The 14,567-nt window shown below is 37.2% G+C and overlaps 4 protein-coding genes across 4 annotated transcripts; 2 read left to right on the forward strand and 2 right to left on the reverse strand.

Moving 5' to 3' along the window:
- Nucleotides 1-266: 266 nt before the first annotated feature.
- L201_000784 (DNA polymerase epsilon catalytic subunit A) lies at nt 267-7,970 on the reverse strand (the record flags this gene model as incomplete). Its single annotated transcript, XM_066216580.1, has 13 exons — nt 267-331; nt 405-621; nt 729-2,387; nt 2,448-5,585; nt 5,645-5,830; nt 5,886-6,066; nt 6,126-6,236; nt 6,298-6,503; nt 6,564-6,868; nt 6,926-7,238; nt 7,310-7,405; nt 7,471-7,596; nt 7,698-7,970. 13 exons carry the CDS (start codon nt 7,968-7,970, stop codon nt 267-269), a joined length of 6,876 nt encoding a protein of 2,291 aa, XP_066072677.1.
- A 390-nt stretch (nt 7,971-8,360) lies between these two features.
- On the forward strand, nt 8,361-8,854 carry L201_000785 (uncharacterized protein; the record flags this gene model as incomplete). The annotated part of the gene is made up of 2 exons (XM_066216581.1): nt 8,361-8,488; nt 8,545-8,854. 2 exons carry the CDS (start codon nt 8,361-8,363, stop codon nt 8,852-8,854), a joined length of 438 nt encoding a protein of 145 aa, XP_066072678.1.
- A 2,156-nt stretch (nt 8,855-11,010) lies between these two features.
- Nucleotides 11,011-11,957, forward strand: L201_000786 (uncharacterized protein; the record flags this gene model as incomplete). Its single annotated transcript, XM_066216582.1, has 2 exons — nt 11,011-11,201; nt 11,288-11,957. 2 exons carry the CDS (start codon nt 11,011-11,013, stop codon nt 11,955-11,957), a joined length of 861 nt encoding a protein of 286 aa, XP_066072679.1.
- Nucleotides 11,958-12,256: 299 nt separating this feature from the next.
- L201_000787 (uncharacterized protein) lies at nt 12,257-14,323 on the reverse strand (the record flags this gene model as incomplete). Its single annotated transcript, XM_066216583.1, has 3 exons — nt 12,257-13,897; nt 13,974-14,190; nt 14,262-14,323. 3 exons carry the CDS (start codon nt 14,321-14,323, stop codon nt 12,257-12,259), a joined length of 1,920 nt encoding a protein of 639 aa, XP_066072680.1.
- Between the last annotated feature and the right edge of the window lie 244 nt (nt 14,324-14,567).

Genomic DNA, 14,567 nt, shown 5'->3' on the forward strand with positions numbered 1-14,567 from the left:
AATCAGCATAATTCATAACTACGTTTCGGACGAATATGAAGAAATGCATATATGACGATATGATGTAAAGCAAGTCAATAGATTATTAAAGAGTACTATAATGTTTATGCATATAACTACTACTTTTACAGACAACTGAAAGCGAAATAATCATGGTATCCAATCTATTACAAATATGTACAACAAGAGATAATTATATTACAAGAAATTGTAGGAAAGAAGAGGAAAAACTGTTCGAGATTAACAAGAACATTCAAAAAGACTTATTACCATCTGTTTAGAACTTCTTCAACGTAACTCGCGACTAAAGGAAGTTCATGATATTGCGATACTAACAAAATAAGATAATCAACACAAATGTAATCAGGTATCACAAGTTTTTAAATATCACCAATCAGACTTACCAGATTGTATCATTTTTAATCTCATTTTCAATTCATTCTTATTTAATGAAGATTTGAATGAACCACCACAATGACATGTAGCAGCTAAATTATCTGATTTTGATGAATTACATTTCATACAAATTATATCTTGTGTTTGATATGAAGTTTGAATTTTTGTTATTGTTTCAATTAAAGGTTGTTCAATTTGGAATTTATCATATTCTGAATCGCATTTCTATGGGTGGTGTAACAAAAGATAAGAGCGAAAAATTAGCGGCTTTATACTACAGTATGTCATACTTTCTTTTAATGATAATGACGATTGAAATACAGACAACTTACATGACAAACCCATGATTTCTTTAAAGGAGGTAACATGACTTGATCTATCGGATCGTAAATAGGTAATCTATCTGGATCTCTACATAAATCTAAATTTCTAATTGAATTACATTTTTTACAAATTATAGATTGAATTTCTAATGAACCATTATTACCTACACCTGCACCACCACCAGAAGAAGAATTTGAAGATGAAGAGGAAATACCTCCTCCACAAGGATTTTTGAATTGAGCTTGTTTCGAAAATTCTTTTATACCAATCAAATCTAATAAATTTTTTCTTAAAATTTGAATTTCAATCAAATGATTTGAATTTGATAATGAAAAAATTTCTAAAATGAATTTAATCAATTCCAATGTTGGATTGAATTTTTCTTTTTCATTACCATTACCATTCGTATTGGAATAATTGTTATAAATTGATCCAGGTAATAAAGGAAACAATAAAGAATCAAATTTTTCTTGATCCAAATTACTCATTAATTGTCTTTTCTTTACTGCGCTTATATCAGATAATAATTTCCTAGTTAATAATCCTTGAATAGCTTTAGATCCTAATGATTTTTCTTTTTCTTTCACTGGATTTATATTTGATTTAATTTCTTCTTCACCTGGTTTAGTTATATTCAAATTATGTATAACTCTTAATGGTTCTCTTGATTGTTCATCGTATGATTGTCTTTTAGCATTATATAATTGATATATGAATTGAGCGACATTTCTTTCGAATATAGGTTGTAATATACCAGGTAAAAAAGATTGTATATTCCAATCCATACTAATTTCGAATTTACTTGTTGCATTATTATTATTATCGGTAGAAGTAGTCGAGTTGATCAACAGTTTTTCTGGTGAAATTTTTACACCACCAAAATTATAAATATCTAACCAAGCTAAATAATTCCAGAATTGATTGATATTTAAGATTAAATGTTTGAATAGATCTTGTGAATTTGCTGCAATAATCAAATATTTTGAAAAGGCTAAAGCAGATCCTGCATCAGGTTTAGTCGTCAATAAGAATATTTTATTGAAATCTGCATAAACCAATTGACAACCTAATCTTTTGAATTCCGATAATAATTGTAAATAAATTTTTTTCATTAAACCAAATAAAAATCTTTGTAATGAAGGTTCGAACATATTACTTGATGTTGAATTTATCCATCTATAAAATTGATCAATGACTAAATCGTTGATTGTTGAGTTGTGATTGCCTTTAACGTGTGCTCTAGCTTTATCTAAAAACCATGATCTGACCATTGATTTTAATACTCCGAATGTTTGAGTTGATAATACTGCATCACCAAGCATAACTGAAGTATTAGCTGTTCCTTTTGCATATTCATCTAAATTATGTGATGCAGAATCAAATGCTAAAGATCCTGTACCTGAGCCTTCCATTTCATTTACTAAAGCAGATTGAAGAACAGCATTGATAGCTAGATCGGAAATCTCCATTTCCAAGACAACAGAAGAATAACATCCCCTATTTGACATTCGTGGTGATATGAGATCTTCACTTAAATTGGCATCTTCTTCGGATCCACCAAGATCAGGTCGAGAAGAAGCAGACCACCAAAGAATCATGTCTTGTTGTTTCAATCGACGAGCAAATTCGATATCTGCGAGGAAAATAGGTGCATCTTGACCAAGGTTCTAAAATAAAGAAAAGTATTATCAGCTCATATCCAAGGAAACACGGAAAAATTGACTTACTCCAACAGGTACATCATAATGAGCAGCAAACTCAATTTGATTTTTGATCCAATTCGATAATCTCAAATATTGGTTAATCATTCTTCTTGAAGATTGAACTAGCCAACCTAAACTTGGTTTTTCATCTGTACCTTTAAATGTTATGAATGGGAATTCCGAAAAGATTGGTGAAATAACTTGATAATAAGAATGTTCAAATGGTGAACATAAAGTTATGACATTTAAACCGTGTCTTATGTTTTGTAAATCTTTTGATAATTGTCTTAGGGCTGATAATTCATTCTTGTAATAATTCGTTATAAATTCAATTGATTCTGATTCTGGATATGTAAACATTCCTGTTTTAGAATTAACGCTAACTTTTTCAAGTCTTTCTTTATACCATCTTGTAGGATTAGGTAATCTTTCTGGGGTTCTTGATGAATCAACAATATATATTTTAACTGTGTTTGTTGTATCAGGTGAGAATAATGCAATCAAATGTCTTGAATTGAATGTAGCGTGATATAAGAAATGATATTTTATACCTTTACCTTCATCAAGGTATTTATGTCTTAATACACTTGTACCTGGTCTTTCTAATTCTGATAAATCGAAACCTTTATCTAAACCTCTATTTAATCCACCTAACGACGTTGTTTTTAATGTACAATTGGTACCGAATTGAAGTAGAGCTCTAACGACAAGTGGTACTTGCAATTCAAATGCGCCATCTACGTTTGGATTATTGATCATACTTGAAAAGTGTGATTCACCTTCAACAAATAAAGCTTCATCAACTAATAATCTGAAAAGGTGTCTGGCAGGTTGACCTCTAGGTAAAACCCTTGCTACAGATGTGGTTTCATATCTATCCGAGAAAGTACCCTCGACAGGTAAAGTCTTGAAATTTAAATAAAATTCTCTTGGAATTCTTAATCTGACAGATTGGAAGGTACCATCAATCGCTAACCATAACTTGAATTCACCTGGTCTGTTAGTCGAAGCGATTTGAATGATATCCCATTGTCTAGAATTCAAGTTGAGTGATTTCGTACGTAACATTGAAGTTACTGTACCGATTTGACCTGTACCTTGTTTTCTTGCTCTTGAACGTTCAATACGCTTCTTACGCCATTGCTTTTTCATCACTCTGATATATGTTGAATAATCTTCTTCTGGATCAGGTATAGGTTCAGGTGTTTTTTCTCTTACAACTTTCTTCTTTTTCACTATAGCCATTTTGGGACCAGTTTTCGATTTACCCATATCTTCGATATCACCACCATTCTCGGTTCTCATTTTAGCGAATAAATCGGTTAATTTGTGTTGTTGGAATTTATCTTCTTTTGCAGCAACTCTTTTAAACAACCAATCAGGATGTCTAATTCTAGGAACCGGGTTAGCGACTTTTTGTAAAGCAGCAGGAATTGTAATTAATTTTTGAATGACTGAACCTAATCTTTCTGTATAATATGCCCAATCCAAAATGGTTCTTAAATCGAAATCCGTTAAACTGTTATCTTTTAACCATTTTTTCAAGAAATGTTTCTTGATTGGTTCTTCCGCGGTAAAAATAGCTACTGGAATAGCTCTTTCAGTTACAGGTGCTCCGTTAGGTTTTGATGAAATAATAAATCTACATGCTAATCCTTTATCTTTTACCATTTGATCACCTAAGAATTCTGCTAATCTTCTTGCTGTACTAATTGATGTTGATTTTTGTGTACCGTATTCAGCTAATGTTTTTGACATACTTCTGTTTTCAGCAATAAGGTCAACTAGTTCATCATCATCTAATGAAGATGCTTTGGATTGCAAGATATCAAGCCACTGATCAGCAACTTCCGCTACAGCAGCATAACATTCTTCTGTTGTTGTACCTAGCAGGAATTTATCGAAAATTTGAGATTGGAAAATTTTGATCAATTGTAATTCTCCTCTTCTTTTTACTTCGAACCCTTTCAGTTCTGCTAAAGAACCATCAGGATTAAAAACCGCATATCGTTTCTTCAACAATTTGTCCTCTTCTTTCGATGAAGGTAGAATCATTGCTTTGTATGGACCATCCAATTCGAAGAAAATACTATTCTCTTTTCTGACCTCATATCGTCCAGTTTCTTTGTCGACTAATTCATGATATTGATGATTGGTGAATTTGGCATGGACAAGATGATTTAACATCGTGCAAGGGTATGAGATACCGAAAGATTTACCATTCTTGAGCTTGAACTTAAAATCTTCAGGGAAAACACCTGGAAGCATACACCAAATACCATCTGTATCTAATTCTAAAGGTCTTCCTATCTGCTCAACAAGTTGTCTAGCCATTTGAATGATAGAAGCTCCAGTGAGACATGTGATACCTGCCATTTCCATGGAATACCATCTTGCACCTTTTCGCATGACGTACCCATAGAAAGAATTCAAAATACACTTGTGAGCTAATTGAAGTGAATCATATAGCACGATCATCTTTTTAGCTTCATCAACTGCACTGACAGCGCCACCTTCCTCAAAAGCTTTATCCAAATTCTTCTTCCATGTTTTGTGTAAACCTTTATATTCATATCGTCGATCTCTAAATGCTCGTACCGTATCGATATAGAAAGAATTTTCCCGTTGACAAATGATAGCTTCTTTGGTAACAATCTTGGTTTCATGAGTTTTCTTATAAACTTTTCTTGAGTAATCACCTAAACGTTTATGTATTAAAGCTGATTGATCACCTTGAGCTAGATCAACAAATCGACGTTTGGGTCCATTTGGATATTTTGGAGGGAACAACTCTTGTTCTAAAGCGTATCGAACCATATTGACTTCATCCCTCTTTGCAGGGAAATATTCTCCTCTCCAAGCCCATTCTAGCCTTCTATCACATGTTTTATCTGGTCTATTATAATCACAGACGGCACAAGCCGCTTCGTCCTTCATTGAATCCGGTTGTAAACGATTGGACAACATGATATTGGGGTACATTGCAGCGACATCCAAATGGTAGATAAGGGGTTTGTCCATTCGATTCGGGTTATCTCGCATGAGTTCCAGAGCCTCTTGAATTTGTGCTTTCACTTCATCGTAGTTTTCCACATCTTCTAGCTTGATCTGACCTTCTTCGATCAAAGAGAACTTCAATGCCGCATCGAGGTCGCCGATGAGCTAGAGAGGACGTTATCAGCTGTCATTCCAGCTGCATCGACCATCCACCATCCACTCACTTGCTCACAAGCACTAGGTTCCATCTTGAAGTGTGTCGGTATATCACTTCTGAAAACACCTGCTTCTAGAGCCTCAACATGACCTCCAACATAGGTTTCTGAGGATAGGAGATGACCCTCATAAGTCATTCCATGAGGATCTTCGTGACGATTAGGCATGATGATGTGCGCCTGGTAGGCTTCAACCTGCGAGATGAAGGTTAGTACCCTATTTGCGTTCAAAGATGGGCAATTTACTTACCATCAACAGAGTCTCACACAAAGTACCTGAACCTTTCCTTAATACTTCGTCTGGATTAAGAGGAATAATATTGCATAATGAGAATACGAAAGGATGAACGTATTTCATATAAAGGTAGTATGTTGCGACGGCATCGGAGACGGAATACTGAGCCAGAATATGAGGTTGTTCGATAGCATATCTGTGACAGAGAGCTTAGTATATCAACAGGCTGTTGAGAGGTTGTATCGATGTACTCACGGTGTCATCAATTCAGGATCTAATTCTGTAGGATTATAACCTAATTTGGCTTTCGTTACAGCTTTAAGACCTTGACTTCCTTGTGGTAAATACGAATCTCGCTTCACCCATCTGTTTATCAGGGTATCAGCTACAATCCGATCTGTTATATATACTCAGGGGAGTAACTAACCTGAAACAATCCATATGTATAGTAGCCCTTGATTTATACTCATTCTCGATATCCGGTTTAAACCCTATTTCATCGTACATGCTTATACCATGTATTTTAGCTCTTACATCCACGAAGGGAAAATCGAAACTGTCTCCATTATATGTTACCATGACAGTCGGTTTGGAATCTCTAATATGTTCGAACCACCGCCGTATCACAGCAGGCTAAAGGACAAGTTAGCAAAATCGGCTTCGCGCATGACTTCTGAGTACGGGTTAGCTCACTTCGTCAGGTTCATTGAAAATCGTGAAATCTCCCGGATATTCCTCTTTTGGTGTATATTCGAAATCATCTATATCTTCAGAAACGATCTCTCTATTCGTTATCAAATATCCTTGACCATCTATCATATACGATATCATCATAATTTGATCGGTCTGCTGATCTGGGAATTTAAGTGGTTGTTTTGTGGTTTCAATATCATAAGCCATGATTACCGGTTCAGCTCTCTTTACTATAGATGTTATTCTTTCTAAGCTTATTGTACCTGTTTTTGAGGTAACTGAATACCATAGACCAACTCGAACATCTATCATTCCAGGATATCAGCCTATTGCCATGATGCGAAAACAAAATGTGAGCTTACCAAGATCGATTGCTACACGCAAATAATAGTTGATATCGTGTTCCCTTATATCTATTATACATTCTGCTGGTTCCTTATCACGTCTTTTACGACTATCGTCTTCTGCACCCCAAGCTTTTTCATCATCATCACCACCATGTCCATTCATAGCATTTTGTGCACCTATTATATCGGCATAAGCATCTACAGCTGTGAATTTCGCTGAATTCGCTTCTGCTAAAGGCAGTATCTCCCTTTTCGTGGACTGCAGATCGGCTGTATTGTTGAAGAATAGTTTCAGGAAGATCGGTGGGGCTGATAGTAAATGATTCGGCTGAATGAATGAATCATGGTCAGGCTCAGCTCCCTAGCACATATAAGTCGGTGGGAGCTGAATTCACTCACCAGACTGAGATCCCATTTCTTCTCTCGCTCGACTCGCACCAGTATCCCTTCGAATCGTTTCAATAACCATTCCTCTACTATTGTTTCAGTTCCAGCCTATTCAGAACAAACATCAGCTATTATAGTGCTTAACCTATGTTCAAGGAAATGTGGCGACTCACTCTGCATGTTACATAGAAATATGGCTCGTACGGTATCGTAGCCTTGAACATGCCTCCATCATCCTGAATGAAGTAGAAATCTACTGCTGCTAATCCACCTGCATGGCTCGAACTCTGCACCAGCGTCTACGAAAATAATAATAAATTATAAGCTTCCGATCCTTTCGCTTGACCTCCATGACAGCTACTATCACTGAGGACGGTGTCGTTTATAACCCCTAACTCACCTGGTGCATATTCACCAGCCAGCCTGTCTTTTCTTCTCCATCAGCTCTCGAACTTTCGAATCTCCAGAAACCCAATTTCTCGTCTATTTCATCTTGTATCTTGATTTCTTCAAACTTCTCTGCTGCTGCTGTACCGTCATCTTCTCTATTTGGTGCAGGTCTATCTATACCATAAGCTACTCCTCCACCTCTTCCTGATCGTCTTTTACCTGTAAATCGTGTATTTGATCCACCGCCTCTACCTCTTCCCCTAAATGATCCTCTTGATGACATATTGGTACAAGATACAGGAAACCAGATGGAATGAAAGAAGTGATATATGTTTTTACAGAGTTATATAAGGATACAGAAAGTAATGTTTTCCACAAGCAATATATAATCAGAAGATGGCAAAACGCGAAATTGGGAATTTTGTGGTTGATTCAGGGTCAATTCCAAGCGCGTCGCGTCGCAAATACACGCGACTTGATGTAATGTTCTCGAGCGATATGAAGCTTACGTAAGACAGCCAACATGCTAACATCTAAACAAACATATCAGTAACGGTACAGGTGCCTTGTAGCTCCTTACAACTTCAACCAGATACAACCTTATTCCTACACATGCGCCAGTAATTCAATGACTGTACATAGCATCAAGTATATAGATCAAGCGATGAATGCAATGTCTGTTAATAATGTTAAATCGAGATTTCATCCTGCCTTCACGTTCAAACATCCAGATCAAGCTGTTTTAGTCTCTGACACCGGATTGCACTTTGCCATTTTCAAGGACGCTCTTTCTAGGTCCAGGTAAGCATGAGAATCCCCTGTACAAATTTTATTCTTCTGCTGATCAAACCACATAGCCAAGTTTTCGCTTCAGCTGTAGATATCCCTCAGCCAACAGATGAAGCTCAAAAAGTCTATGACCACCAACTGGAAGAAGCATTGAGTAAGGCTATAGATATGGAAACGAGCGATACTACTCTGAAGTGGTTCATTGATATATTCGATACAACTCAACCTGTCTGTTCATTGACTACTTCAGAAGAAACATTTCAGCTCACCCAAATTTGTCAAAAGTGGGATGTGAACGATTCAGCCCTCAAGGCACTGAAAGATCGATTACCGACGTTGATTGACTTTCCACCGTGGAAGTGGTTAGCATTGGCATAAAAATTGAATGACAGATCCATGGGAGCCTTAGCTTTGATGAAGATGGGACAAGAGGGTTTTTTCAAAGGTGATGCGGAGTGCAACAATCTATCGTTCTGGCAGAGGTTATCGTTGTTGGGGTCTAGTTGGATTATTCCAATTTTATCTTCAATGCTCAGTCTGCCAGTAAATCAAGCGGTGTATAGATCAGAAGCGGTGTTCGAAAATGACCGGTATCAAGATAGTACGCGAGCTCAAGAAAACTCAATCTATTCGGAGAAGAAGTATCTTCAGGTTACCCAAAGGTGGAATGGGCAATGTTCTGTTTTTAGAGAAGGATCAACCTGAATAGAAGCTATATGCAACTAGCAGTGTTCAGCAGGACTGAACGGTAAAAGAGAAATTCTCACCGTATCTGCGTTTGTGATGGTTTTTCTGTCACTTTTGTGTTTCGCCTTCCGCTATTGACAATAATATGTGTATTGATAACCATTACATGATGCAGACTCGGTGATCTCTTTTTGGCTCTCGACAAACATATCACGCTGTGGATAACAATGATTGTCCCCTGAGTTTGCTAATACCGTCCTGCGGGCCCCGTTCCATCTTAGCCTTACCACGCAATACAACACATTACATTTACACAGATTAGGTATTTTGCTTACCCATCGATATCTGATATATAATTACGGTTTCGACTGCGATAGTGCATGATCTATAGAGGTACTGTATCTAGATCACTCCTTTGGCAAACTTGTCACACCGCTCATCCCACTGATTTGTAACGACGAAGCTATGTCTAATTCCCGGAACTAAATGCACTTGCTCTCCCAGATTTTGAGCTGGATCCTGGAAGACCACATCCGTGTAATGGCTCCAATAAGTTTCGACCGAAGAACTCGCAGACATAGCCATTATCGGGACGACCCATTGAAGATTCAGAGAGGCTAATCTATCCCAGAAAGGCGTTCCGCAGCCCTCGTCACCATACAAAAACCTATTGAGCCCCATTTGCTTGAGCACGTCGCCGCCCATTGTTCTGTCATTCAACTTGGAAGCGAGCTGCAACGACCTCCACGCAGATTCCTTTGTGAACGCTGCTAACCTATCTTTCAAGGCTATTATAAGGTCCTCCTTCACTTCGTATATTTCAAATAACTGTTTCAAGTGGTACGTAGTTTCTAGATCGCTTAACGGACATACAGGTGAATTCGTAGTAAGCACATCCAGGAACCACTGAAGAATTATACTATTTGTATCGATATGAATACTCTTACTGAGCGCTGTTTTGAGGAAATTTTGATTATCTTCGGTGAGTGCTTGGGGTTGTGGGATGCTAAAAGCCGTCTTAAAGACTTGACTGAATCTTGACAATAGCAGAAAACACGTGAGTTTGATGACATAAACAACATACCTTGAGGAGATAAGGTTTTCCGGAAAGACTGCAAAATGCAAGTCCTCGTTCGAGACTAAGACGACTTGATCTGAGTATCGGAACGTATATTCAGGATGGAATTTCATTTGCTCCATTGGTGCAATCTTGTTTTCAATACCATTCACACAGGATAAGTGATTGGATTTTTCCTGAATCATTGTAAATTATGAGTTTCTTGTCATTACAGATCTGAAATTAGAGTAGAATGCAATTGCAAATGGGAAAGTGGGTATCTCGAAACTAGTTGAGAACTCTACACTCAAGAAGTAAACGTATTAGTATTCGCAAAATCAAAGTACGACATAGCTAATGCTGATGTCGTATTCCCAAAGTTGACCAGATCACCCAGACTTACATGATATACTTGACAGACGTAAGCTATATGATATTTGACTGCGCATGGTAATCGTCTAGATTGAGCAATGTCTTCGAGTAGTATGTCATTGATGCATGAGTTTCGTCTCCTGCATCCGAATTTACGTAATCAAGCTATCATAGAGAGGTCTGTGCATGCTTGTTCAAAGTCGAGGTAAGGTGTCAAACTATCTTATGTATATGAAGCTCATCTGCTCTTTCCATCCTATTAATAAGAAAGCCTTCTTCAAGTCATCCATCTCCTTCGTTTTCCCGATCCCTAGGCTTTTTCTGAGATCTTTCACTGAATTCCTGCCACTGACAATACAAGAAATCATTGAGTTCCTAACTTTTCATTCTGTACTAATTGTCTTCAGCACTCAGCAAAATGCAGAATTATAGTATCGATGTCAGAGATATATGGCAGTCCATCATGACTGTGGATAAGCAAAATGATAAGGAAAAGGAAGAGAAGAGATTTCATCCTTCTTACCAATATACATGCAAAGAACAGGTAATCGTTGTTTCTAGTAATGGTTTACATTTCGCTATTTTCAGAGAAGCGCTCATTCGATCAAGGTATTTATGAGTTTCCCCGTTTTCCTTCCCTTTCTTTCTTTTCCTTCTCTTACACTCATACTGACCACCAAATTGAATTGATGTAGTCAAGCTTTCGCTACTGCTTTTTCTTTCGAGCCTTACCAAGGGGAACGAGAAGAAAAAGTCGATTCCTGTACGAGTACGAATACTGATGACGCTTCACATTTTACTAAAGAGCAAATTATAGATATTGAAGGAAACGATTTAGTGGTGGAATGGTTCATAATTCTTATCAATTCTACTAAAAGCATTTGTCCATTTACTAATTTAGAAGAAACATATCAACTTATCCAATTGTGTAACAAGTATGAAGTGGATGAGAATATCATCAAGGTGCTAGAGGATAGAATGGAAATTTTAACTGATAAATCACCTTGGAGATGGTTAATCATGGCCTCCAAATTAAATGATAGAGAGATGGGTAATTTAGCCTTACAAAAAATGGGTCAAAGTGGATTCCTTAATGGTGATCAAGAGGATAAAGATTCATTCTGGAACAGAATTGAAAAATTAGACCCTTCTTGGACAATTCCTATCCTTTCAATGAATTTTAGTTATCCAGTACATTGGATTGATGATGGATATAATCGTAAACCTAGTTTCTCGGCAAATTACAATAATGGTAACGATTCAACGCAGACAGAACAATTCTCGCATTATACAACAGCTGATTTCCTTCAAGCGACTTCCAAATGGACTGATCGATGTAAGAAGTTCGGAGAACGAAAAATCTGATTACAAGTCCCTCGTATTAAACAACGTATCAGCCAAGTCAAGGTATACCAGATACATCCCAAGTATAGTAATTACAGAACAACAAGCCTACTATCCAAAAAGTGTATGCTATAATGACGGTATCCAGATATCCGATTGTATTTTCGATGTACAATATTCCCTCAGTTATATGTATGTGTGTGTATATATGCGATTCCAACAATAAATGAAATGTGTATAAATGTTTATATGATAATAACAATCAATGTATATGATAAATCCCCCAAAACCAATCTCACAGAGGTCATCCTATATCTTGTTTAAAAGGCTTTCTTAATTTCAAAAGGAGATCTCAATTCTTCTAACAGACCATTCCTTTTAGGTACAATTACACTTAGACCATTACCCCCAAATTTCAAATTTGCTATTGCTTTTTGTCTCTTATTTTCTCTATCTCTTTCTGAACTCAAACTAGTCATTGATAATCCTCCCAGTCCACCACAATAAGTAGAATTCAATGATGATCGACTTGTACCTGAATCAGATAACGATCTATTCAATTGTGCTGGTCTTAAACTTCTTTTATTTCTTCCTCCTACACTAGGATTACCTAAACCTATTGAAATCGACCTGGTGTTCATTGGTGAAGTAGTAAAAGGTAATTTTAAAGGTAATGAACCATAATTACCGTTCGATGAGTTGTTTAATGATAAATTGGAAAATGCTTCTGAAGGTGATGCTGATGAGGTATATGGCGAGGAAATCGATCTGAAAGGGAAACAAGGTTTTTCGGGAGAATTAACTGTTAATGTGATTGCTGGTGCTTCTCTCGTGATAGAATCTCTTGAGGAAGTGGGTTTGGATACTGTAGAAGGAGGTTGGACGATTGGTGGTGGATTTAGAGGTGTCGAAGATACAGTTGGTGTGGTACATTGTGAGCCTAGTGGACCACCAGGAGCATTGGGTATGCCCAAATTCAGTCCTGAAAAGGTTTGATTTACAGGTGTTATAGGTTGATCTTCTTCTGCCATTTCGACATCTAACAATAGACCACCTTCTGGAATTTGATCATGATCTTCACATTGACTTGATATTGATGAAGGAGGTGAAGAATCAAAAGTCGATGATACGGGACTTGAGACAGATCTTTGGATCTCTGGTCTAATCACTCTAATTGGTGAGTCGCATTCAGGTCTCGATCCATCACAGATATCATCTAGATTGAAAGCATCCACATCATCTTCTTCACCTTTGGCATGTTCTCTAGCGAAATCTTCTGAAGTGAACGATCTTCCTCTTTGTAACAAGGATGGTCTAGGTAAATAGGTCGAAGGTGCAGAGAACGGGAAAGCTTTTTTGATCGTTGTGGGTAAATTGAATGAGAATGCTAATGGGGAAGAAAGTCCTGATCCAGAATGTAATATCTCATTTTCCCCTTGTGCATTAACTTGTAAATTACTTGATAATCTTAAAGCTTCTTGGAAGGTTTGTGGTTTTTCATCACCATATAAACTATCCATTGAATGCTGTTGTCTGTTCATTTTTTGTCCACCGCCTAAAACTGCTAATCTCGGTCTAGAAGGTTTCATCACCGCATCGACTTTCTCTTCTTCTCTAGGTATGATAGAATCTGATTCTTTCCTTTGGTGTCCACCAATACTTTGAATACTTTCTTTTCTTGCTAAGTTGAATAATCTCAATCTAGTAGAATTCCATGAATGTCTCCATGCCGTACGTGGTAGTACACATTTCGGTGTACCTTCATCGGATGATGGAGAATCGCCGCCATTCTTCTTGGATTTAGTAGTAAATATAAATTCATCATTATCGTTATTGGTTGATGGTGATTTGCGAGCTTCAGAGGTGATGAGATGGGTGGTGATTTCGTCTAAGGCACTTGGCGGGGGTAATGTGCCAGGTGGATAAGCTGTTCTCAAAGCCCTCGGTGGATGAGCGAGGTACTGAGCACATTTGATTGGCATTAACAATCAAATAACACAACATATAATCGTATTCCAGCAAGTAGGCTGTACTCACACTCTGTAATAACCCTTCTTCCTCCTCAGTCCAATCTAATTCCTTCTCATCGTTTGCCATCTGGCTTGAGAATGAGTTTTCGCCTAGTATGATCTCTAAAGGTTTCATATCAAATGAAGGTGTGTCAGGTGTCATAACCATTGGACCCTGTTCAAAAGGCAACGGAGTGAAAGGATTTGGTGTATGAGGTGTTTGAACGTCTTCGACTATCAAGGATCTAATTGAACGTCGCGGACTATCAGTATGAGCTCATTTATGTTGTCAATGACACCTATGGATGTTACTCACGAAAATTTTGATCCAGGCAAAGTAAGAGTTGGTAAGTTTGGTCGTCTAGTTTGTAAAGGCATTTTGAATATTCGATTCGTTAATTTCGTGCGTTTCGTTGAATGGAGTTGAGTGTTGTTGAGTTATACGAAGTTTGAAGAGGGCGATCAACGTCCTTATCCTTTCGATTGAAGGTGGATTCTATAACCTCTTGAATTTCTCCAACAGATCTGTTCTTATATTATACTTGATTTGATCTGATAATCTACGCGAAGAAACGAATTTGATTGTATAGTACAAGAGAGGCTGTTGTTTGTCCAGTCGTTC

Source organism: Kwoniella dendrophila, chromosome 1, assembly GCF_036810415.1.
Source record: "Kwoniella dendrophila CBS 6074 chromosome 1, complete sequence".
Taxonomy (NCBI): Eukaryota; Fungi; Basidiomycota; class Tremellomycetes; order Tremellales; family Cryptococcaceae; genus Kwoniella; species Kwoniella dendrophila.